At 50.3% G+C, this 24,756-nt stretch overlaps 1 protein-coding gene across 1 annotated transcript in view; it reads right to left on the bottom strand.

The window, feature by feature from the left end:
- Positions 1 to 687: 687 nt before the first annotated feature.
- The window catches only part of LOC144719955 (uncharacterized), a 29,232-nt gene continuing 5,163 nt past the window's right edge, over positions 688 to 24,756 (bottom strand). The window contains exons 4-16 of the mRNA XM_078596328.1: positions 24,507 to 24,565; positions 23,433 to 23,568; positions 23,092 to 23,337; positions 22,423 to 22,915; positions 22,223 to 22,286; positions 20,884 to 21,023; positions 18,446 to 18,549; positions 17,610 to 17,685; positions 16,341 to 16,429; positions 8,376 to 8,492; positions 7,383 to 7,607; positions 5,930 to 6,189; positions 688 to 3,895 (exon numbers count right to left, since the gene is read on the bottom strand). Of these exons, the coding sequence (XP_078452454.1) occupies positions 3,637 to 3,895; positions 5,930 to 6,189; positions 7,383 to 7,607; positions 8,376 to 8,492; positions 16,341 to 16,429; positions 17,610 to 17,685; positions 18,446 to 18,549; positions 20,884 to 21,023; positions 22,223 to 22,286; positions 22,423 to 22,915; positions 23,092 to 23,337; positions 23,433 to 23,568; positions 24,507 to 24,565 (2,268 nt within the window). The 3' untranslated portion in view covers positions 688 to 3,636. The remainder of the gene's footprint in view (positions 3,896 to 5,929; positions 6,190 to 7,382; positions 7,608 to 8,375; positions 8,493 to 16,340; positions 16,430 to 17,609; positions 17,686 to 18,445; positions 18,550 to 20,883; positions 21,024 to 22,222; positions 22,287 to 22,422; positions 22,916 to 23,091; positions 23,338 to 23,432; positions 23,569 to 24,506; positions 24,566 to 24,756) is intronic.

The raw sequence follows: 24,756 nt of genomic DNA on the forward strand, positions 1-24,756 counted from the left end.
GTAATCAACCTACTTTGGTGTCTCGTGGAGGCTTGGTGTGGCGTTGACAAGACATCGTAGCGGGAATTCATCACCGCACGTGCACGGGAGACAAATGGCCTGCTGCTCTAAAATCTCATTCCATTCTTACCGTCCTTTGAGCTCCACCACCAAGATGTTCTATTAACGGCTCCTATGGCACCACCAACGCCGATAAAACGTTTATTAGACCGTATTGGGGGGAAACGATAATGTTGCGTCTCAGAGCCGAGGGCTTTAACCGCAAGCCCCAGCTGCATTTGCAGGCTTGCACACAGCAGCAGAATTGGTTGTAAGTTCAATATTAAAGTTAAAATTCACAACAGCATCGCCTACACTTCTCAAACCAACTGGCATTTGAAGGTGGCCGGTTGTGTGGAGTTGTAACGCAACCTTAAATTTTTCTGCGAATCCTACTTTAATTTGTTTTATTAAAATGAATATAAATACCGATATACATTACACATGCATCACACTGATGGGAATGAGCAATTGGTGTGACACACACGTTTATGGAATTTTAATTTTCAGAATTTCATTTAATAAAAATTCGCAGTTGGCCAGCTTCAGCAAACAGTTGGTTTGAGAGGTGCAAGTGATGAATATTGAATTTCCAACCAAATCCTACCGCGGTTGTTTGCATGTGCACGCAGGAACCCACGCGCAGGCCACAATGTCACATTCTTTAATTTTTTTCCAAACAGAACATGCGTGCTCACACATCTATGAAAAGCCGTAAAAATGGAAACTGTTAGAATAGTGCCAGGCCGTAGTACACAATTGAAAGGCGCCGTGTTTCAGTTTTAAGTGCAACCAGATCGAAATCAGTTGTTACATTCAAGTATCACGTACAAAAGATGTACAACTATACTCTTAGATCTGTTTTGTCATCATGTCACAGGCAAAACGACTTTTTTTTGTAATTTTTTTGTAAATTTTAAAACGTACAAAAACCACGAGAAAGAACCCGCGTGCCCGAAGTTTTTTTTTCCTGATCCCTCCCTGCCCGATTGCGGCCCCCCCTATGCCCCCCCCCAACCCAACAACCCCGTTAACCTGGGGTCATGCCCAGTGCTGTACCCCCCCCCCCCACTCTGAAGTGCAGGGGGCCCCCCACAATCGACACAATCTTGGAGCACCAAGCCCGGTGCTAAACTCAAGGGCAGTCCTTCGTACGGTAACTGGAAACCATTGAATGTTGAAAATACTCGGGTGTTTTCAAATTAACTTTGTGTTTATTAATAATCAATTTTGTTTGTACGACCGCCTAAATGGGCTGTGAGAATGCTCATCGTTTTAGCAGTCTTTAAAAAAAAAATCTTACTTCTGTTTCACCTAGCGTAGAGTCCATTGAGTGCCTGTACATTTTATATACAGTACTTTATTGAATGGCTTAACGTTGTAAAAATGAAAAATTTACAATGCATTTCAATGTGTCATGCATTGTAGCTTTTCATAGGACGTACTGTTGTGTGCGCATAATTTATAATACACCGTACTACGTAAAGTATATGTTTGTTACTGCATTGTATATACAGCTTGTGTGTGCATTTGATTTGTAGTAAAGTTTCCCCATCCGTAAGGCCCCTTGGCCAAAATGTCAACCAATTTTTGGTTCAATGTTTATTTATTTTCTACAAAACATTTTGCGTTGCTTAGTTCCTGAAATGGTAACTGTTAACGTTACGCCTTATGGTAGAAATACTGACATACGTGATCGTTGTGCTTATCTGTTGATATTTTGGGTAATTTTGTATGAACACTCGAAGTCATGATTTGCATTTCTTACCCTAATACCAACCAGTGGCACTCAGTACTGGAACACGCTCACCACTCAGGCACATGATTTTGCTGTTTCTCTTCATAAATAACAATTGCGTGGGGCCAATACTGTATATATTCAAGATTTTAAAAAAGATGTTCTTCGATTAAAAAAAGAACGTAATTTTCCGTTTTTTGATCTTCTGGCTACGCAGCACAAAAGTTGGCTCCGACATTGACCTATCCAGCTGGGCACTGCGGCATGCCACCCTATCAAAATAAAAGTCCCCAAAAGCCATTACAATGAACAGTTGCGACGCAGCGTTCACCGAGAGCACCAGGCAAGTTCAGTAGAGAGGGGACGCTTATTCTGGAGGGCTAGCACACCGAGCTTGCTGGCTTGTGATAATTGAATTGGTTTTTGCTTGTTCCAGCTGCCGCACATAGCACCGTGCCACGTCTCGAACTGTGACGAGGCCACACTCAAGGGGGACACAGCTGGGTTGAGGCATCCATTCCCAGGCGGCCCTGACCCTCACGAGGTGCCTGGACACTGGACCACCCCACGCCATGCCACCTTTACCCCCTACCCAACAATGGCCAATCTCACCCTGCATTTCAGCCGGTGCCCAGAAACGTTCCCCACATCCTAAAAATATCCCTTGCCCAACAACCACACTTCCCTCATGCTGTACCGGCACACAGGCAGGTAATACACAAACACGACACACGTACTCAAGCATAGCACAGCAGCAGAGGACGTTTGGCACGAACACCCAGCAGAGAGAGAGAGAGAAAGAGCCTGAAAGAGGGTGGGAGAGAGAAAGGGAGAAGGTACTGAACAGAGAGAGAGAGAGAGAAAATAAAGAAGAATTTACAAAAATATTTGCTGGGAGAGAGAAAGTTGCTAAAAGAGACCTAAAAGAGACAGAGGTGTTAGCGGGAGGCGCAGGATTGAGAGATGAGAGATGTAATTAGAGTCTCATTCAGAGTTGTCGCCGCCTTTGAGCAGAGGCACACTGTCGGTGCTCAAACTATTCACTTTTTAAAATATTTTTCTTAAAAAATACTCAAATAAAAACTGCATGAAATCACAGTCGGGGGGTACAGAAACTGCCACAGTTAAGTCTGTTCAAAAGTACCAAAGTGCATGGATTCCATAGCTACAAAAGAAACTCAACTCCATATAAACTCCACCTACGTACAAACTACCACCCACCCTAACCTAAGCATAGAAACGCACGCACGAGCGGCAAAAACAGCCACGGCCAAAAACAGCAATGTACAGCGCGGTGTGATATCGTTCTCCTTCGAGGGACAAAACCCAACACAATGAAAGTAACAGCTCAATACCAAATCGTGTAAAAGCACTCATGCTGACCACAGGCCTCCCAACGGCAGGCGGCCCTCACTGCCGCAGCCTGGCGTCTTCCACCGGCACGGACGTTGCCAATCGGCAGCAGTAGCAGCAGCAGCACAACATGCGCACAATGCCGAATTTACATCTCGGGCGGAGGGAAACTGGCACACGGGAAGCGAGGGGACGCGAGTCCTGCGGCTCGAGATACGGCCGAGGTTGAGTTGTGTTCCAGGTGTGATCCCACCTGGGGGAGCCTGTATCACTGCCCCCCCCCCCCGCCACTGCCCCTCGCTTCCTCTTGCTGGTGCAGCCCCTCGTCACCGTCCCCACTGCCCCCCCTGCTTCCCAACTGCCCTTGCGTCGCTAACTGCCTCTCCACGCACGTGAGCTCCTTCTCCCCTCCATCCCCCCTTCTCCCCCACCCTTCACGGAGCTCCCTCCAGGGATCGCTCCGTCTCTTCTCCAAGCTCCCAGCTGATCTGCCAAGCCTGGTGAGGTCACATGGATGGGAGGAAAAGGTCTGGGGCGACGGGACACAGGAGTGATGGGGGCCGAGGAGTATGATTCGAACCATCCAGCATTTGCTCCAGAAACTGATGCTGCAGCTGCTGCTGCTGCTGTTGCTGCAACTGCAGCTGCTGTTTCTGCTGCATCTCTTGCTGCTCGTGCTGCTTCTGTTGACTCTGCTTGTCTGGCTTCTCTTGCTGCCGATGTGACTTCATGTGCGCGTTGCGGCTCTTCACCTTGTAGAACACCCTGGTGGGGAGCGAGGGTGGGTGAGTCTCGTGTCCGAGGGCAGATGACGAGAAACGCGCACCACGCACATGCGCAGCGCTCTGCTCAGGGCATATTTTTTAAAAGTTACAACTTTTATAAACCGTGTATGCGTAAATGTAAATTTTGTCTAAACACAAGACGTAATTTTCAATTTGGCCAAAAATGATCAGTAGCTCCGCATTTGTACCCATTATATTGACACATTAAATGCAATGATTGTCTCATGTCCAATATTACATTTTTTTTAAATAAGACATTATTTTTCGTTTGTTTATGAAAACAAAATGCAAAAATATTTGACAAGAATGGGTTAGGCCCAAATATGCAATTCAATGTTTATTGACTTACTTCAGAATGTATCTTGTTATGACGTGATTTATGATTTCTTAGGTTTTGCCCAAAACATAATGAAACATTTTTACATATTTAAAAACATGTTTTGCCCAAATTCTTACAAGAATGACGATCACATCATATTTCTCTCTCCCAATTTTGGCCCAAGTATCAAAATACGACATTTTATTGATGTATCTCTGATATTTGTAATATTTATAATACATGAATGCTTTGTTCCAATTTATATCCAAAACGAAATAAAACGTCAAGTTGTGGCCAAAAATTTGCGAATTTTGGTCCAATTATTCATTCCATACACTACTCTTAGCATAATCTTCAATGTTCATATATTTTTAAAATAATATATACGTGCATTATTTTCAGATGTTATAAACATTTTATATGAACATTTGGCCCAATTTGGTTAAAAATAACATTAGTTTGCATTCTGTTTCATAAAAAATTTGGTCCAAATATGTAATTAAATATTAATTTCTCTTCCCTTCAATATTTTTACAAAGTTATAATAAAATGTACATACTTTACTTTCATTTTTTAATGTCAAATTTGCAAAGAATAAATCGTTTAGCTAAATTTTCACCGAAATAAGAGGGCAGCATGCTATTGTTTTACAAAAGCAATGTTACTTTACTGTCAATATTCGTTATGCCCTTAATATTGTACGTGCAATTACATCAGCATCATTCTTAGTTTTTTATACTACAAACAAGATTTGCCCAATGAGTAATTATTTACACTTTTGGCCCAATTATCAAATGCAATATATTGTGATAGTTCTTCAAGAGGTGCAACTTTTATAAACAGACATTAAAAATATGGTCTAATTACCAGAACTTATTATAAAAGTGGCACTTTTGAGCTCACACCCAGGTACCATTTACTCATTTTGTGTCACGTTTAATTTTAATTAACATTTTACGCTTTTTTTTCAGCAGCATCAGCAGCATGTGGAATATTTGCATATTTTAGCAAGAGACCCAAACAAATTATTTCCCCTATTTGAGTCAAAACATCACAGCTTCTTCAGTCGGTTATTTAATTTATCACTCAAATTCAATACAAATGTATATTTACACGTTACTCTCTATTTGTATTTATAGAATGCTTCATCAATAAATGAATGAGCTTTGAACCCATTATTATGCTGCACGCGTAATGTCTTGGTTTAGGACTCGCTGTCGAGTCTCAGGCTATGTTGCCTCACGGTACATGCGTGTGTGTCCACGTGTTAGCACGTGTTGGCACGCTGCGCTATGAACCCAGCGACGTGAGTTCGACTCAGCCTCAAATGAGTGGAAACATCGCCACTGGAGAGAAAAAAGCAGCTGGGCGTGGTGCTGACCACCCACCCCTTCGTGTGGCGTGCCAGCCTTCATAGTTTCTCGCTAATAGCACTTGCCCCAAGTCTTTTAAGGCTACACGGTGGATCTTTCTCTTTATATGTATGTGTACGCATGTGTGGGGAGCAGTCGCAAACTGCTTAGTGCAAGTGCTACAAGGCATGCTGTTGGCCACACCACCCCTTTGTGTGCCATGCTGTCTGTAATACCTGCTCGCGAACATCACTCGACCTAACAGTCTGTGAAAGGCTCTCCGGGGGAATCTGTGTCTGTATTTGATCTGCGTGTGCGTGCGTGCGCACACACACACACGTACTTTCCGCACTCGCGGCACGGGAACACGGCGAGGAGCTCGGCGTCGCCGCTGTGCGTCGACGACGCGGTGGGGGAGCCGCCCCGGCTGCCGCTGCTGCCGCTCCCTCCGACCCCCCCGCCCGATCCGGTGGCGGCGACGATTTTGGCGGCGCCGGAGCCGAGCGGGCGGCCGCGGGGGCGAGCCATGGCGCGCGGGGGCGGCTGCACGAGGCCCAGGTGCACGCGGGCGTGCCCGTTGAGGGCCTGCTTCGAGGCGAAGCTCTGCCGTGGTCAGGGGCCGGGCGGGCGGGCGGAGCAAAGAGAGACAGCGGCGCGCGGCGTGAGAGAGGGGCGGCAGCAGCGGTAGCAGCATCTTGACGCGATGGACGTATCGCGTGATCGCCGTGTTGCCAATGAGCAAGTGGCGCAAGCAACGAAGGACTCTCACCTTGCAGCGACGTACTTCGGCTGTGAGTTTCGGGCTGTCTGGAAAAGGTGTGAAGCTTCGTTTAAAAAGCGTTAAACTACAAGGCAGGAGTTTGCCTGCACCGCTCTGTAGTGCTTGGGTGCCATCCTGAAAGTTACGGCAATTACACTGCGCTAGGGCGCTAAGGTGGCAACGCACCTGACTCTTGCCCGGTTATAGAAACAAACTACAATGATGATTTCCTTTTCGGTCGCATGTTCCTTAAAACCCGAAAAAAAATGCCAACGCACGACCGCACGATGCTATTTCCCCGGCACTCGCGGTGAGCAGCAAAGCAAAGCCGTGTCATTTGCATTGCCAAAAACTTTGCAAAAACACGAACTTCGGTGGCAGCTTCAGTGCCATCTTGCCACCACGGCCGTGCACGACGCAGGAAGGCGACCGCGGAAGCACGAGGCTCGCCCTCGCGCTTGGTTCTCGAGTTAAAAGACCTCTCGCAACGCACCAACAGAGGGCACTGTAATGTCATAGATGTGTCCGGAGAGCACTCGCAACACCGATTAAACCCTTTGTGGCCACTCTCCAAGTCATGTCACGATCCTGGCAAAACAAAAAAAACGAACTCGCAATTTTGCCAGGCAGACTTTTTTTTACGTTTTGACAAATAGTTTTATCTGCAGTTTTATCTGCTTTTCGTTCTCAAGTTATAAGCGGAATGACGAACGTCTTTCAAGAGATCAATGGTTGTCGTATGCTGAGCCTACAGAAAAGAAGGGTTTGTGGTCTTGGCCATCCTACAGCTAATCGTGCCCCTCGACATGCAATCTTGGACCACATTGCATTTTTTCCTAAAATGAGGGCAATGAGTAACAGCTCTTCGAGACAACGAGAGAGGACAATAGAACAGCAGAAAGCTTTACAGCAGGGATGGGACCAAATGGCTCTCTCAAAGACCGTCCGCGGCGGCCCCGCGAGAACGAGGGAGAGACGGGCAACGCCGCGGTGGACGGGGAGAGGGAGAGGAAGGCGCTGGCGTGCGGTCACTCACAGCCCGGCAGCCCACGACGTCGCACGGGAAGGAGGGGGCGAGGCGCGTGACGGCGGCGTGCCGCACAGCCAGCACCGGGGGGGCGCCCCCTGGGATGCCTCCCAGTGCGTCCGCCGCCGCCGCTGCCTCATTCTGCGGGCGTTCCTCCCCGCTCCGGCTCACTGCCTCCTCCGAGGCGCCCTCGCTGGCACAGCCGCCGCCGCCGCCGCCGAGCACCGGCTGCAGCTAGAGGAGGAAGATGATGGTGGCTGTCATCGCTCGGGAGGACGCAGGGTGGCCACCGCAGCCCCGCCGTGCGCCGTCGGAGCCTTAATAGGTGCTCGCGACTGGCACTCGCAAGGCGACGCGAGTGTGCGCGGTTATATATTGGGCACGTAACGATGCATTGATTAAAACTGAAATTTATTCTAACGTGCATCGAGCCATGGGTGTGGGAATTAGTGCGGATTTCTACAAATTATACGTGGACAATAAACTCATGTCAAAAGTATGTTAATGCAGCAAACAAAACTGTACAGAACAGGCAATTTACATACATACAATACAAATGAGACGGTGATAATTGGACGAAAATTTGTATATTCTTGAATCCAAATTGTGACAATTCATCTGATCTCTGTGGTTGTGGGGATGTGAATCTTTATGTGCTCAGCGTGCGTGCGTTTGTGAGTGCGCGTGTCTGACCATACTTGACCATGCTCAAATGAGTACCTGGTGCGGTGTGTCAGCATCGCCACTAGGGAGACAAAGGCGGTCGGGCGTGGTGCTGGCCACCGACCCTCTCGTGTGCCGTACCAGCCTTTATAGGTGCTCGCTAACAGCACTTGCCCCAACAGTCTGCTAAAGCTATATGGGGGATCTTTGTGCATATGCCTGGTAAATATGGAATCCTGGGGCCAACTTTGGTCTAGAACTTCCAACCACAGGCCAACGTCGGCCCAACGTTGCATGTTTACTGTGCGTGCGTTGGGGGGGGGGGTGCGTGGCTGTTACCGCGTTCCCTTGGTGCCCCCCCTCGTTGTGCCGGGTGCTGTGCTTGCGGTCGAGTCTCAGCAGCTTCTTCCAGCTGTAATAGTACTCCACACACTGCGCCATGGTCTTCGTCTTCACCTGCACGCACGCACGCACACACACACAACGATCCCCCATTGTAGCCTTTAACAGACTGTTGGGGCTGTTAGCGAGCAGAAATATTTTTAATTCAACGCAGCACTTGAGGGGGTGGGTTGCCAGCAACACGCCCTGCCGCCTTTGTGCACACACACCACACCAGGTAGCTATTGGAAGGCCGAATCGACAAAGGGGAGATTCAGGACCAGTTCAGATATTCGTTACCGATGAGTGGGAACCGAACTCAGGCTGCAGAGGAGCACGGCACACGAACCACTGCGCTACCGCTCCCCACCATGCGCACGCGTGCACACACACGCACGCACATAGACGTCGTCCTTCCTTGTTTATCTTTGTAGACTGTGGATGGCAAGTGCTGCTCACCAAAAGCCATTAAGGGTTAGAATGGCACACGAGGATCGTGGTGTTAGCGCAACCCATGCAGTCTCCCCGGCACTGACGTTCATGCATCATAATCGGTCGTCACGAATGTTTAGGATAGGAATCGTAAGTGAGTATGTTGAACTGCTTTCGCACCGTAAGTAGCCAACCGTGCTAATCGGAGGTGCAGGGGAAGGACAACAAACTAAACGCAAAAAGCATCACCCAATACCGAGGATTAAAAAAAATTGCCGGCATGGCAGCGCACACCGCCGCTCGACACACACACACGTGAACGTACGCGCGTGTGCGTTGCGGTCGTGCCACACCACATCATCACGCCAGGCACGGAGCTACTGTTGGCTACTGTTGGCTGCTGGAAGGCACGGAGGAAGTGAGTTCGACGGTGACTCCAAGTCCGTGTCGCCGGAACAGGCGAGCGCGTGACCCCAGGCAGTTACTTCCCACCCCGAGTGTCTGTCACGGTGCAAGGCTACCAATCTGCTCCTCCACCGTGGGAGCAGCAGGGGGTCTCCCACTCCTGTTTTTTAGTAAATGTATCCCCGATTGCACCATCAGCGTCATATCGTTGGGTCAAAGTAGCCAACTCTTGCAGAGCTTTCGTGTTAGAGAACGGCCCACGTAAGTGGATATCAGAGCCACCTCCTGAGATGCCGTCACGTGACTTGATTTGCACATTAGGGGGCAACACTTCCCCACCAAGAGCAATGTTCATCGCAAGACAATGAAATCGATATTTTTCATTATCAGAGGTGGAATTCAGTCAAATTAAGCACAGAGCTCAATTGAAGGTGGTGGGTTTTTTTCGTGCAGAAATTGAGAACCCGGTTTAACCAAAGGCAGGTGCCTGGACAACCCAGGAACTCAGCAGTAGCAGCTCAGCGCTCCGATCTATGAGCAACCCAGGCACCTCACTGCCTGTGTCACCCTCTGGTCGATCCTGAAGATCTAAAGGAAAACATCTTACTGTACTCACAATAATTGTACATTAACATGAGTACCAGTGCTTGCTCAATGCAATGTCGATGCTGCCTGCCAGCCTGCCTGCCTGCTACTGCTGCTTGCCTGCCTTCCAGCTGCTGCTGCTGCCAGCTGCTGCCGCTGCTACTGCTGCTGCCAGCTGCTGCCAGCTGTTTGCTGCGTGCTGTGCCGGTCACTGGTGCCACCATCTATCACCTGGGCCTGTCACTCCAAGCCGCCATCTTCTTATCCAGCCACTGCTTCGTGGAGGCGTTTCAGCTGAACTCACCAAAATCTTTAGTCACAAAACACCGGCATGACATGTGCAACTGTTACAGCTATAAAAGCATTCTGTTTGGAGTTGTGGTGCTCACCATTATTTTTGGAATTTATGTGTTTGGTTTCGTGTTTAATTGGGTGCGGTATGCATTGTATAAATACAAACTGTAAAAGTCATAGATTTCCAATGTACATACAAGTGCCATTATGGATTCTCTTTAAATGGCAGTTGACAGCATTGGACGCCCTTGCAAATGATACGTTCCATCTCGAGGGATTGTCCGGTGTAACATTGTTTATGAATAGAAAACACCAAAACTGCTCGACTGCTTTCCACTCATGCTGACAGCGGCTACAAGAGTGTTGCGACTGCGACGGTTAAAAGGCAGAGAGAGAGCGGACCCACTGGTGGAGCTGCCACGGACTTTTAATGCGGTGCTAGTTCCTATGATTTCTCTCTTTTAACAGAGGGGTATCACAGGAATATCTCAGGGGAGGACATTTAAGGTTGGTCTGGTGTGAGGTGTTGGAAATTCGTCTTGCTTCACGCGTGTGACCGAGCGGTGGTGTTTTTTGCTATTAGCGTAAGTACCAACTCTGTTAAGCGTTAATCATCAGCCTGCAGTCTCCAAGGATCGTCCTGGCTTTAGCTCGCTGCTGCTCGTGGCCTGGCAGATTTTAACCGCAGGATTTACGCTGAGCCCACCGCTAAGGTTAATACCGCGGGTGTACACCAAACCCTTGCCCACCACGGCAGGGGTTACGTTCTTGAAAATAGCCGCAATCGGCAAATCCGCGATCCGCAAACTCAAAGGCAAATGAGAAAAATAGGATTTGGTTCACGGTTTGTAATATGACGGCGGTGACATCACCACGGCGCTTGTGCCAGGCTAGGTGCACGTTGAGGCCACGTGAAGTGTCGAACGCCCGCTGGCAGGAGGTCACGGGGCAGACCCAGCAGGTGCCATGGGTCGACTGACTGAGATGACTGGGCCGATGCACCACCTGTGCCCCCACCCTACTGTGCTGGAAATACGGAGTCAACTAGGACCCGCGATGGGCCACTTTGGAGACAAGATAGAGACAAGATGACACCGTGTGCGTTCTTCTACGGCAGCAGCAGCATCATCAAGAGCATTGCAGTTACGACGTGGCGGGCCCACGGGGACGCGTTTGGCGAACACCATCTCAGTGAGCCAAGCCGCAGAACGGCGATCGCTAAAGCCGTGAGATGGGAGGTGTTTTCTCGCTTAACCGCACGACGCTCTGCTTCACAGTGAACGTTAAATGTCCACTGTGGCGTCATTTGAAGAAGAGTAGACAGTTGTGTTGCTGGCGTCGTATTCCAAATATGAAAATCGACTGGCCAATTGCTGAGTTAGTTCATAGCTCAACGGATTCCTCCTCCAGTCTAAGTAAAAATTCTGCTAAATGTAACAAAATCGGAATTAATGCCCCGATCAGCAGTGTCTCCCAAACCTCCAGAAGACCTGCTCCCAATTAAATGTTCTCCATTCCATATCAGAGACCTCGGCCTCATGGTGCCCTCTTCCCTGAATTCGCTTGTTTCGATCAACTTCACTGCAAGGCGCTTTAGAAAACAACCGCACTGCTAGCTGCTTGGGCAGACACCTTTCTCGGTATAACAGAGGACATCTAATGAAGATGATGATCATTCCCAAATTATTTTACCTCATGAGGATGGTCCCCACTCAGTTAACCGAAGACCTTCTTTGCGACGTTACACTCCAGGATCACTTCATTGATACGGAACTACAAACCTGCGTGCGTTGGTTACTCCCACCTCACGTAGCCATTAGATTAGGGAGGCCTGGCCCTCCCAGATTGTCGACAATATCACAGGGCGGAAGGCCTCCACAACACGAAAGACTGGTTGGACACACAGGAGCAAGCAATCGCCAAGTGCTGGGAGCAAGAGTCGACTAGACCATGCTCCCTCGAGGGATCTGCGCTGGCAAGTATCAAGACCAGACCGCGAGGGACACAAACGCTCTGGCGGGTCACCTCGACTCGGGAAAGCTGTAGGGAATGAGAAGCCTACCTGCTAACCCCGTCTCCATAGGGGGGTCGACAATTTAGGGTAACCCTTTACTCACGATAGCGGGGTGAAGGTCATAACGCTGGGACTGCTGGAAAGGCCTCGGCCTGGATAGGGACCTATATTATCTTTGGACGGATGGGGTGTTACCCTTTGAAGAGGTGCGAATTAAATATATCCCACAGTCTTCAAATACAGCCAAATTAAGGATGCAATAATGAAATCCCTGGACAAGGACTTAGGGATTTTAATTCACCCAATTATCAATTGGTTAGAGACTCCTAAAGATAAATATAGCCTATCCGAGGCTTATTGGCTCCAGGGAAAAGGGAAACCCTGTCTTGAGACCAGTCACTAAGAAGTGGTGGGATAGGTCTGTGCCCCACGAGATCACACCGCAGACTCGGAATAGGATAAGTTGAGCTCCTAAAGTAGTTCTAGATTTGAAGCTTTCGTGACTGCAAGGATTCATATTCTTAGGTTTTTTCGGTAAAGTCACGTAGGTAAAAAAAATTAATTAATAAAAGTAAAATAAAACAAAATAAAGTAAAAAATCACGACAGCTGTGACGGTTCCACCTGAAGACGGAGGCTTGTGTTGCTTCCGAAACGTCGTGATTTTTTTTATTTTATTTTATTTTACTTTTATTAATTTAAATGTTTTCCCCTAAAGTAGGCCCAAGAGCTCCTTCCCTCAAACTCAATTGAAGTTTGTGCATGCGGTATACTTAAGTAACGAGAGCAGGGGGAAATGTATGAAGATTTCACCAGACTGCCCTAGATGCCCTCCAGGTTCAGTGCAGAATTATCTCCACGCCTTCTGGTATTGCCCGGATGTGGCGAAGCTTTACGGCAAGATTGCGCGTGTTTTTTTTTTGTAGACTTACGTGGCACAGATCTATCCCCATCAAGAAAGGATACCAAAGCCTCCCGCGGGCTCAAGGCATCAACACGCTCTCCTCCAAACCTTCAATGTTTTAGCCAGGAAGGTTATACAGGTAGGAACAACAGGTTCCACACTGCCCACCAGGGATTATTTGTCTGTCTGTCTGTCGTGCATATCCGGAATTCCGCCCACCCATGCACCTCCCCACCGAACACCAAGCTAAGCCGCGATTGGTTGACGATGTCGGGGAGGGTGGGGGGGAAGGGTAAACACGCCCACTCATCCAACTGCCCCCCCCCCCCCCTGAACGCCGCGCTGTCCAACCAAGTTCCTACCTGCCCACTCCGAAGGAACGTGTTTTTGGTTAATTGGAAGCACAAACCACCTTCCTGGAAACAATGGTACAGTACGCTTCGAGCACACCTTGGTATAAGCTCAAGGGCAAGGAGGGGGAATTCGAGGCCAAATGATCCCCTTCTATACATCTGAATTAAGTCAGCGGGATGGAGGGTCGGGAGACGGGAGTATAACCCCTACAGACTCGACGGGAGCCGGACTCGGAGGGGTGGAAGGTAAACACGGTCGTCCAGGTCGCCTCTCATGTTTTTCTTTCCCTCCCTCCCTCCCCTAGTCATCCCCTCCCCCTTACTTAAAAAAAACTACCCTTACCCGAGTCCGCACCCTGCTTTTCATAACCGGCTGAGTTTATGTCGACGGTGTGTACGTGCGGCACACAACGTGATGTAAGGGGCCCGCGCATTGCCTCAATAAAAAAATGTAAATAAACATTCTGATACTGAGGGGCTCTCTCGCACGGGGGGGGGGCTCACGGCAGAACAATTCCATTGCAATCATCTTGGTGCCACCGTCGCCTCTGCTGCCGTAAGGTTCTTGTGCGGATCAATCACCATCCCTTCAACCACGCTCATTATTTTTCTATTGAGCTTTCTAAAAGGCCACCTGATTTGCTGCGAAACATTTTTTTAAAATGTGATTCTCATCTGGCCCCATGGAGTGAAGTGCAATCTCCCACCCTTCGTAGCCCTTTCTCTCAAATGGCCTCTCTGTGCTACGATGAAGGACCATTGCCCACCAAAATGTCGCCTGTTACATGTTTTATATCCTTAAGGCCACGGTGTTATTGACGAATGTGTTGAGTGTTTTTTTTTCTTTCTAATTTGTTGTCGTTGCTCGGGCACCTCTGTGAGTTTGCTAAAGAGCAGTGGCAGCTGGATCGGGAGTGCAGGCGGTAATTGCTGCGAGAGTATCAATTTAAGGGAAGGCCCTGGTCCCCTTCATTTCACATCGCACCAGCTATGGGCTCAAGCCATATTGATTGTTGAATAAATAATGAGCAACGGATTAGCAAAGTGTTTGAAGTGTATTCATTATTGATTAATTAACAATCGTAAAATATAAATAGCATTAACCCTACGTTGCATTCCCTCTTAGTTTACGCGCTCGTGTCTACTCTGCGTTGGTCGTGTGCGCTCGCGTGTGCACATTTGTGCGTACGTGTACGTATGTGTCGGGGCGTGTGCGCGCCCTTGCGTGTGTATGGGGCGCCACGGTGGCGAGATGTTAACTACCTCGCCTGGTATACAGGAGGTCCTGGGTTCGATCCCGACCCAGACGCCTGCTGTATATTTGGAGTTTGCATGTGCTCCCCGTGGTTGCTTGGATTTTTCTCCGGGTTTTCCCTCCACATTTAGAAACATATACATTGAGATTATTTTAGCTGCTATCAATTTCCACGTGATAAGCTACTTCATTGAGCTCTCATTTGTGGCCAGGTCGCTTCTGAAAAAGAGCTACATCGCCGCTCAGTGGGCCTTACCTTTGTAAAATAACAATTGTTATTTGTTTTTGTATACCCGCACGTGCGTGTGAGAACTCGTGTGCGTATGTGTGCAAATAGGCGTGCGTGTGCATGTGAGTGCATATCTCCATATGCATGTGGTGCTAGCAACAGTGGCATTTGCTGTTATGTGTAAACATCACCACTGACTGGGGACAGAAATACAGCAGGGCATGTAGCTTGGCCACACCACTCCCTCGTGCTCCGTTCAGGCCTGAATAGGTGCTTGCAAACAGCATTCTCCTCAACGGTGGTCTTTGTCTTGTATGTGTGCGTGCGTGTACGACATGTGTGCCTGTGTAAGTACTGCATATGAATAGTGTGTTTGCGTGTGCGAATCCAATCGTTAATTAATTCGTGGGTTGTGGAAATATCCACCCAGATTAAGGAAGTCACCATTAGCTCGAGCAAAACGGCAAAGTCGCCTGTTGTATAAACTGCCATCATCAATTGGCTGAAAACAACTTCAAATGTCGAGGACCGTACGTACAGCTTGGACAATTGTTGGCAGCACCGCGTCGCCGCCTGGCTGCCTTCCAGCTTGCCTGCGGTTCCTCGGCGACTTTGAGATGCAATTTGAATGACCGACGACGCTATACAAACCCAAACATCGCTGCCACCAATATTCAGGGGAGCTCTCTTTTCAACGTGCCCGCCTTCACGTCCGCTAGACATGGGGTAGACGAGGTCCTGATCAAAGGGGCGGCTTGTGGCTCGCAGGGTGGAAGAGCGCGATCTCCACCGCGCCGGTGTTTGTAGTGCTCTCCTTGGTCACCTCATTTAGTCTGTTCTAGTTTTTTTAGTTGATTTTGCTCATAACCAGACGAGAACTCGAGAGACAAGGAGAGTCCCATTTTTCAAAAGTGACCGAGTGGTTCAGACGTTTTGGGAGACTGCCTGCTTCTTCGAGATCTTTAATCTCGCTGGCCTTTTCCTGGTGAACCAATTTGATTAATTTTTAAATAAAAATAATGGATTTTTATTTCGATTTAAAGCTTTCGTGACTGCAGGGATTCATCTTCTTGGTTCTTTCGCTGTCTCCCCGACAGACCTGGTTTTCACCTGAGGACGGCTGCTTGCGTTGTGGCCAAAACGTCGTGAGAATTATTTTATTATGTTTTATTTTTATTATTTTATTACTTCCCTTCTACGTGACTTTACCGAAAGAACCAAGAAAAAAATAATGGAAGCAAAGCGGAGGACAAGCACAGCGATGTCAGAGTAACATCCACAACCCCCGTCTCGCTCGCTCTCTCGCTCTCTCTCTCTGTCCTTCGTTCTCCCGATGCAACATTACGGGTCTCTCCTCTTGTCTCTTCACACCACCCCCCTCCTGTTGCATTGCTACCCCCCCCTTGCTCCCCCCCCCCTCCCTGTGCCTCTCCCCCACCGGGCCGCTCCGTACCACTTTCTGCACCAGCAGGAAGTCCTTGTCATGCGCCATCATCGCGCGAACAAACTGCTTCTTCTCCTGCTTGCTCCAGCTGTCCGAGCCTGTGCGCGCATATTCACACACACGCACGCACGCAGACACGACAACACCTCAATGGACATGGCGTCTCAAGGTGTCTCAGAGATGCATCGCAGAGATAAAACTATCAACTATTTTAAATTTTACCAGGTAAATGATGGCTTTCTCGGCCGCTTGCATTAAAAGTTTGAAATTCGAACGTTGGGTATTTTTTGTCAGTCGGGGGGTTTTGAGTCCAAAATGAAGAATGGCAGGGTTGGAAATCAGTTGTGAACTTTGAACATGGTTAAACTGATAGCTGATCACATGGTAGAATATCTGATAATCCTAAAACACGTGTTGGTGTGTTTGCGGTGTCGGTAGGGCATCTGGGACAGTTTATTGTTGAAGACCAATCGAATTTACCCCGTGTACTGTTCGTGAGATAATATCCGTCAATGATTGTGCATGTGGTTGTGTGTGCAGTAGTGTCGCGGTTAGTGCGCTTCGCAGCGAAAACAGGGACCCGAGTTCGATTCCCGCTTACGGCCAACATCAGTTACAAAGATCTGAACTGGTCCTGGGCCTCCCGTATGTCGACTCAGCCTGAAATCAGTAGCTTGTGCTTTGTGTAAACATCGCCAATAAGGAGACAAAGGCGGCCGGGTATCGTGCTGGCTACCCACCCCCTCACGTGCCGTGCTGGCCGTCATAGGTGCTTTCTAACAACATTCTGTCAAGGATACACGAGGTATCTTTGTCTTTATGTGGTTGTGTGTGTCTGTATTGTGTGGCAGTGTTTGCGTGCTCTATAGTTGCATATGCTGTGCAGCTGTGCGTGCTTGTGTTGTGTGATTGTGTGTGTTGGTACTGTGTGCACTGTACGATTGTGCAAGATGTTGTCGTGTGCACGGCCGTGCGGATGGTTGTGGTTGTACTCCGTGGTTGTGCTCCGTGGTTGTGCATGCGTGTTGCGCTTGTGTCTACACGCTGTGTGATTACGTGCGCTGCACCGGGTGTGTACGCTGTGCAGTGCAGAGCACATGGCCTCTGTGGATATGCAAAAAACAGCAACAGCATTTCCTGAAGAAGTGCATTGTGGTCCCCACCAAACTAAATCTGAGTGGTTGCCACACCACAGCCGGCCTGGTGACATGTGCAGAGTGGTCATGCGTGCCGCTCGGCCCCGCGCGTGGCCGTGGCTTGCCGCTCGCGTGCGCGCACCTGCGTAGTGGTACCCGTGCAGGTGAGGGCCCTGCCAAGGCGTCACCTCTCCAGACAGCAGAGTCTTCAAGGCGGCCTGCGGGAGGACACACACAATACTGGAGGCACACGTTGCAGCCCACTGCCAAGCAGAGGTCGCAAACGGGTTTTGATTCCTTACCCGTACCCGTACCCGGCCGCACCAGGGTCGCAATCGGGTACCCATACCCTACCCGATACCCGGCTACCCGTACCCGGCCGGGTATCGGGTAGGGTACGGGTACCCGATTGCGACCTCTGGGATGAAGCCATGTTGCAGGCGCGGGTGGGTTCATTCTAGGAACTTGAATTGTGAGAAGAGACAAGACGTTGGGAAATGAGTGACAAACGGTTACTCACCAGTGACTCAAGGCTTATCCGTACCCGTACCTAGCCGGGTACGGGTAGCCGGGTATCGGGTAGAGTACGGGTATCGGGTACCCGATTGCGACCTCTGTTGCCAAGCCACTGCTGGATAGGATGCTGCGGTGGTGAGATGTTTTCTCCCTCGCCTGTTTTGCAGCAGGTTGTGGGTTTGGTCCCAACACAAGCCTGCATATTTGGAGTTTTCTTGTCTCTCTTCCCGTGGTCGTGTGTATTTTTCTCCGGTTCCTCTGGGTTTTCCCTCCACATTTAGAAACAACATGTCTATAGTATTTCGCTGCTATACATTTACACATGTTAAGCCACTTTGTTGAGCTATGATTTGTGGCCAGGTCGCTTCTGAAAAACCGAGCTATATAGCTCAGTGGGCATTACCTAGTAAATAAAAATAAATTGCTCAAAATAGTTTCCTGTCTTCCCACGCCGGTACGCACCAGCACGTCGCCGCGCGCCTGGTGCAGCACGTGCAGCGCCAGCTCGCGGTTCGTGCCGCCGCCCGGCACGGCACTCGATGAAGCCAGTGCCAGAAGCTGCTCCACTGGGGGGTGGGGGGGGAGGGGGTATAGGGGGAGGACCGCGCGCGCAATTAACACGGCAACTGCACGCCATGTACATGGCGATCCTACCGTACATCTGTGAAAAAAGAGCTTCACGGCTCATCGGATTCCTCCGATGAAGCTCATGGGATGAAAACTGATTTCGCTAGAAAACTCATATCTCTAGAACTGCTTTTTGTGTTTAATTTGTCGTCCTGCCACGCACCTCCGATTAGCACGGTTGGCTACGAAAGAAGTTAAACGTATATAAATAAGTATTCGGAATCACACGGCAATCGCACGGCATTCACATGGCAATCGTTCACACGGCACGTGAGAGGCGAAACTTCCCATGGGAGGGGGGAAGTCCAAAAATTCCAAGCTGTTTAAATCGGGCCTTGCCTACACTCACGTAAACAAAAACATGCAACATTTTTTATTCGGTAAATATTAAAACACGCATGGCGTGAACCTCACCTGAGCAAAAGGCTTTATCAGTGGCAATCGCTGAATGTTGCTGCTCAGCAGAGCAGTTCCATTTTACACACTTTAACGATGCAGGAAATCAATATCGACGTAAAGCAATACAGACCAATCAATTGAGCGGTCATCATCATCATCATCATCACCATCATTAGCCATGAACAATTAATGCTGGATGAAGGCCTCCCTAAACCACCTGGTGTCCTTGCGAATGTCATGTTGACCATCCATTTTGACTGTCTACCTTTCTAAAAAAGAAATATAAAACGCTCCAACTACCATTGTGATGCGCGTACTCACAAACCCACTCGTTTTTATCTGTGTGCACACGCCAAGCCATTCCGAAAATCAGCCATATTTCTAAAACGACCTTCAAGGTGACACCCCACGTGCATCACAAGGAATGATTTTTTTTAAATGCTGACGGAGGTTGCCTCATTTGTGGAGCCGCCCTGCTGTGAATCGACTGACGCGGTTGTCTGACTTGACCACCTAAACGAGACATCGTAGTTGTTGTTCAGTATTTACATCATCAGCAATACGGAAGAAGAATCACACTCCCAAAATTCGTCAAAGAGGGCCCAATCAAACCGACAATTTGTGAATGTTTATACTTGTTAGCGCGAGGGTAACACTCCGAGGCTCCGTATCAACTAAAGTTTAATTTTCGATTCATAGCTTTCGCGACTGCAGGGATTCATATTCTTAGTTCTTTCAGCAAAGTTACGTAGAAGGGAAATAATAAAATAATCTCTCCCACTTCAGCTAAAAATTTCTTGCTGTAGTTTTCACACCTGATGATGATTGCTTGTGTTGCAATCGAAACGTCGTGAGAATTTTATAGTAGTATTTTTATTATTTTATTATTTCCCTTCTACGTGACTTTACCGAAAGAACCAAGAATATGAAACTAAAGTTTGTAGCAGAACCTGAGTGTGGGTGAGGGCGGTGACGTAGCCCAGTGGCAGAGCGTTCACCACTCGATGCAGAGGTTCGGAGTTCCGATGCGGCAGACCGCCTTGATTGATACTGCGGATGCATTGACCATCAAGTGCACCACGTTCAATTTAAGGTGGACATGAAAGAGTAGGCCAAGTTTTGAAAATATTACCGGCTAATTGCTCAATCTGGAGACACGTGCCAATCGCGTTAACTTAGCGGGATGCTCTTGAAAAAGAGTTGAGTAAAAAAAAAAACCCAGAAAAATCGGTTGTCACCCCAACACATGAAGACACGTGTATGTTGGACGATCTAGAGCCTGTCTTTTCCACCCATGTCCCCACACCCGATCTCCCCATAGAATGCTGCTTACTTCCTCCCCTGACCCTTTTCCCCTCACCCCGCCCCCCACCCACCGCAGAAACCATCGACGCGTTGTACGGGACTTGTGTTCTTGCCACAACAACAAAAACACGGAAAAATAATAAAGATGACGATTCTAGATTTGAAGCTTTCGTGACTGCAAGGATTCATACTCTTAGTTTTTTCGGTAAAGTCACGTAGGTAAAAAATGAAATTAAAATTAATAAAAATAAAATAATCAAAAATCACGACGTTTCGGAGGCAACACAAGTTATCTTGGAATCCGTGCCTCACTTGATGCAGCAAATCTGGCTGTGACGGTCCCACCTGATGACGGAGACTTGTGTTGCCTCCGAAACGTCGTGATTTTTAATCATTTTATTTTTATTAGTTTTTATTTCATTCTTTACCTACGTGACTTTACCGAAGAAACTAAGAGTAAAGGTGACGATGACAACGGAAAGGGACTGCGAGTGCGGCGGGCGCGCGCGCAGCTGCGGTGAGTCGTTCCTGCGGTCTCGGTGCGAGGGCCGCGGCAGTGGGAGCGGCACCTTGTCGCTGCGTGGCCGCGTCGTCTTCCAGCGAGGGCCACGGCTGCCACAGCAAGTCAGCGCCGTGCGCTCCGCCCGGCCCGCTGCACTCACACAGCCCCGGCACCTCCGCCTGGAACCGCGTGCCGATGTTGATGCGCCTAAACAAAGGCAAAGAAGTTTCGATTTAAAGCTTTCGTGACTGCAGGGATTCATCTTCTTGGTTCTTTCGGTAAAGTCACGTAGAAGGGAAATAATAAAATAATAAAAATAAAACGTAATAAAATAATTCTCACGACGTTTCGGCCACAACGCAAGCAGCCGTCTTCAGGTGGAGAACAGGTCTGTCGAGTAGACAGACTCTGTCTACTCAACAGACCTGTCTACTTGACAGACCTGCTTGCGTTGTGGCCGAAACGTCGTGAGAATTATTTTATTATGTTTTATTTTTATTATTTTATTATTTTCCTTCTATGTGACTTTACCAAAAGAACCAAGAAGATGAAAAGGCAAAGAAGATTCCCCCCCCCCCCAACGCGCGTTGTCTTACAGGCTGTTTGGGGCGAGAAGTTTAGGCAATCAGCTGAGACACAGGCATCCGCACTCACAATGAACTCGTAAGCGTTACACAGGCATACAAAGACAAAGATCGCCCTGATAGCCTTGTATAGACAGTTGGAGCAAGCGCTGTTAGCGAGCACCTAGGAGGGTCACACGAGGGGGTGGGTGATTAGCACCACGCCCGGGCGCCTTAGTCTCCCCAGTGGCAATATTCACACACCGCAACAGGTACTCATTTGAGGCTGAGTCGACCTAGGGGAGGCCCATGACCGGTTCAAATATTCGCCACTGTTATTGGTCGTGGGCGGGAATCGAACTCGGCTCGATGGGTTCGTAGCGCAGTGTGCTTACCACTGCGCCACCGCTCCCCACCTAGAGACACAAAGACAAAGAAAAAGGTCCCCTGTATAGCCTGAACAAACTTTTGGGGCAAGCGCTGTTAACGAGCACCTATGATGGTTGGCACGGAAGACGAGGAGGTGGGTGGCCAACACCAAGCCCGGCCGCCTTTGTTTCTCCAGCGGCGATGTTTACACACCATACCAACTACTCATTTGAGGCTGAGTTGACCTAGGGGAGGCCCAGGATCGATTCAGATAATTGTCACTGGTATTGGCCGTGAGCGAGAATCGAACTCGTGTAGCCGGGTTCGTAGCGCAGGGCACTAACTGTTACACTAACGCACACATGCACACACGCACATGCACACACACACATGCACACACGCACATGCACACATGCACACGCACACACACACATGCACACAAGGCGCAATGAACACATGGGTGGAGCAACTCACGGCTCGATGCTGATGGAGGAGTCGTCTCCGTAGCAGGAAAAAGGTCCAGAGCTCTCCAAGCTGCCTGCACGCACGGCCACCACACCGCAAGTACACACGCGGCGAGCGTTAGCGTCGCTGCGACATCTTGCGGTCTTCATGTCTCCGCACGGCCTCCACCTCGGCAATGGAACGACGGCGTGGGGCAAAGAGCCACTCACTGGAGCGGCTGAGCAGGATTCGCGGCGTCGCCGGCGCCTTGGGCGTGAGGAGTAGCGAGGGCGGAGGCCCCGGGCCGCCGCCCCCGCCGGCACAGGCCGAAAGCAGCGTGGAGAAGTAGAGTCCCGAGCCCTGGCGCACGGGGCTCAGCATGGGCGGCGGCGTGTAGGGCGGCGGCTCCAGCGGGGAGCGCTCCATGAGGTCGGCGAGGCGCGGCGAGCGCAGCTGGCTCTGGTAGAGCACCGGCGGCTGGGGCAGCCCCCCCGAGGGGGGCGGCTGCTGCTGGGGGGGCAGCCCCCCGAGGCCCGGTGGGGGTGCCCCGCACGCCGCCGCCGGAGGGAGGATGAGCGGCTGGGGCCGCGGCCGCTGCTTGCGCTGCTGCTGCGTGTCGGTGGTGCGGGCGGTGGGGGTCACGGTGGAGCCGGGAGCGCCACCCCCGTTGCCGATCGCGAGGCCCGGAATCGTTCCCGGGTGGCTCTTGAGGCCGAGGGTCTCCTAGCGGGTGGAAAGATTGCAATTTATATTAAATATTAAGAAGTAAAGGTGCAGCCCTGCAATATGCGGTGGGATGCGGTGTGGTATGGGCGCAGTGCGTTGGGTGCGGTGCGTTGGGTACGGTGTGGTATGGGCGCGGTGCGTCGGGTGCGGTGGGTGCGATGCGTAAACCTCACCGCGCAGGGGTCCCCGTTGGGCGGCGCCGCCACCTTCTCGGCTCCGGCAGGCGGCGACACGGGTGGCGTCTCGGGCTCGGCCTTCACGGCGACCGCGCCATTCCCGTCGCCCTCTCCGCCTGTGTGCAAGGCATGCTGGGAAAGCGGGAGGGGGGCGGCCAGGACGGGCAGGGACGCCGGCAGCGCCGGCTCGAGGCCACGGGGCTGCGCGTCCGCGGCGGCGAGGGCTCTCGCGCCGTCCGTATCCTGCCAAGGACGAGACGGGGACGACGGTGAGCGCGAGCGACGGCGACAACAGCGGGCGATGAGAATGGAGGCGGTGGCGGTGTCCGATCTCTCACCCTGGCGGCATGGGCGGGCGGCCGCGCGCTGTGCAGCCTCATGTGACCGTTGAGCGCGGGGAGGCTGCGGAAGGCACGGCCGCACAACGCGCACGCCAGGGCCGCACGTTCCATGCCATCGCCAGCCACCCACACGCTGCACGCAGACAAAGACAAAGATCCCCCGGTATCGTCTCAATGGACTGTTGGGGCAAGTGCTTCTAGCGGGCACCTATTAAGTCCGGCATGGCACACGAAGGGGTGGGTGGCCATCACCTTTGTCTACCTGGTGGCGATATTTTGACACACCGCACAAGGTACTCATTTGAGGCCAAGTCGACCTAGAGGAGGCCTAGGACAGGGTTCAGATAATCGTCACTGTTGTTGGCTGTGTCGCTGGGTTCGTAGTGCAGCTCCCTAACCACTACACTACTGCTCCCCACATACACACAGACGGACGCTTCCAAATTCATATGTGGAGCTCACTTTCCTTTGTCTCCCCTGTGCTAACACTGACAGACCAAACCAGGCACCCATTTAAAGCGGAGTCCATCTAGGAGAAGCCCAGAACCATTATCAGCTGACATAATCCACAGCCAGTAATCAAACCCAGGGTGCGGGGTTCACATCGACATCTCTCCACCGTGGCGCCATGGTGGCACAGTGTTAACTACTTCGCATGGGTTCAAATTCGACCCTGACGCCTGTATATTTGGAATTTGTATGTTCTCTCCCCGTGGTCGCGTGGATTGTTCTCCGGATCCTCCAGTTTTTCCTCCACAATTATAATCAACGTGCGTTTAGAGTCGTTGGCTGCTCTAAACGTCCACATAAGCCACTTCGTTGAGCTATCATTTGTGGCCAGGTCGCTTCTGACAAAGACCTACATAGCTCAAAATGGCCCTACCTGGCAAAACAGTTGTTTTGTTGTATCGTAAGGTGTTAATCACCAATCCAGACACACGGACGCTCTGCTAATCCCCGTTGTGCGAGGGAGTTTGGTCGTGAAAGGGCGGCTGCAGGCACTGAATGCTAAGATGCCGAGTGGTTGACGGACGGGGGCGATGCGATGATGCAGAGGGCGCCTCACTCCACCTGTCGGGAGACGTCGGCTTGTGGTGTGGCGGCAGCGGAGGCACCGAGTTCTGCGGGCCCTGCACACGGCACGGTCACGTGACGCAGTCACGCAGTCACATGATGAGGTCGTAGGACGCGGTCACTTGCAACTTTGTCAGCGCATTTGCAGATAAGTGCAACAGTCACACGCACGCTCTGCAGTCACAAAACAACAACCACAGAGTTTGTGCCAGGCTAGGTGCACTTTTAGACCGTTACATTAAGTGAG

The sequence above is a fragment of the Lampetra planeri genome, chromosome 7 (genome assembly GCF_965212315.1).
Source record: "Lampetra planeri chromosome 7, kcLamPlan1.2.h2, whole genome shotgun sequence".
NCBI lineage: Eukaryota > Metazoa > Chordata > Hyperoartia > Petromyzontiformes > Petromyzontidae > Lampetra > Lampetra planeri.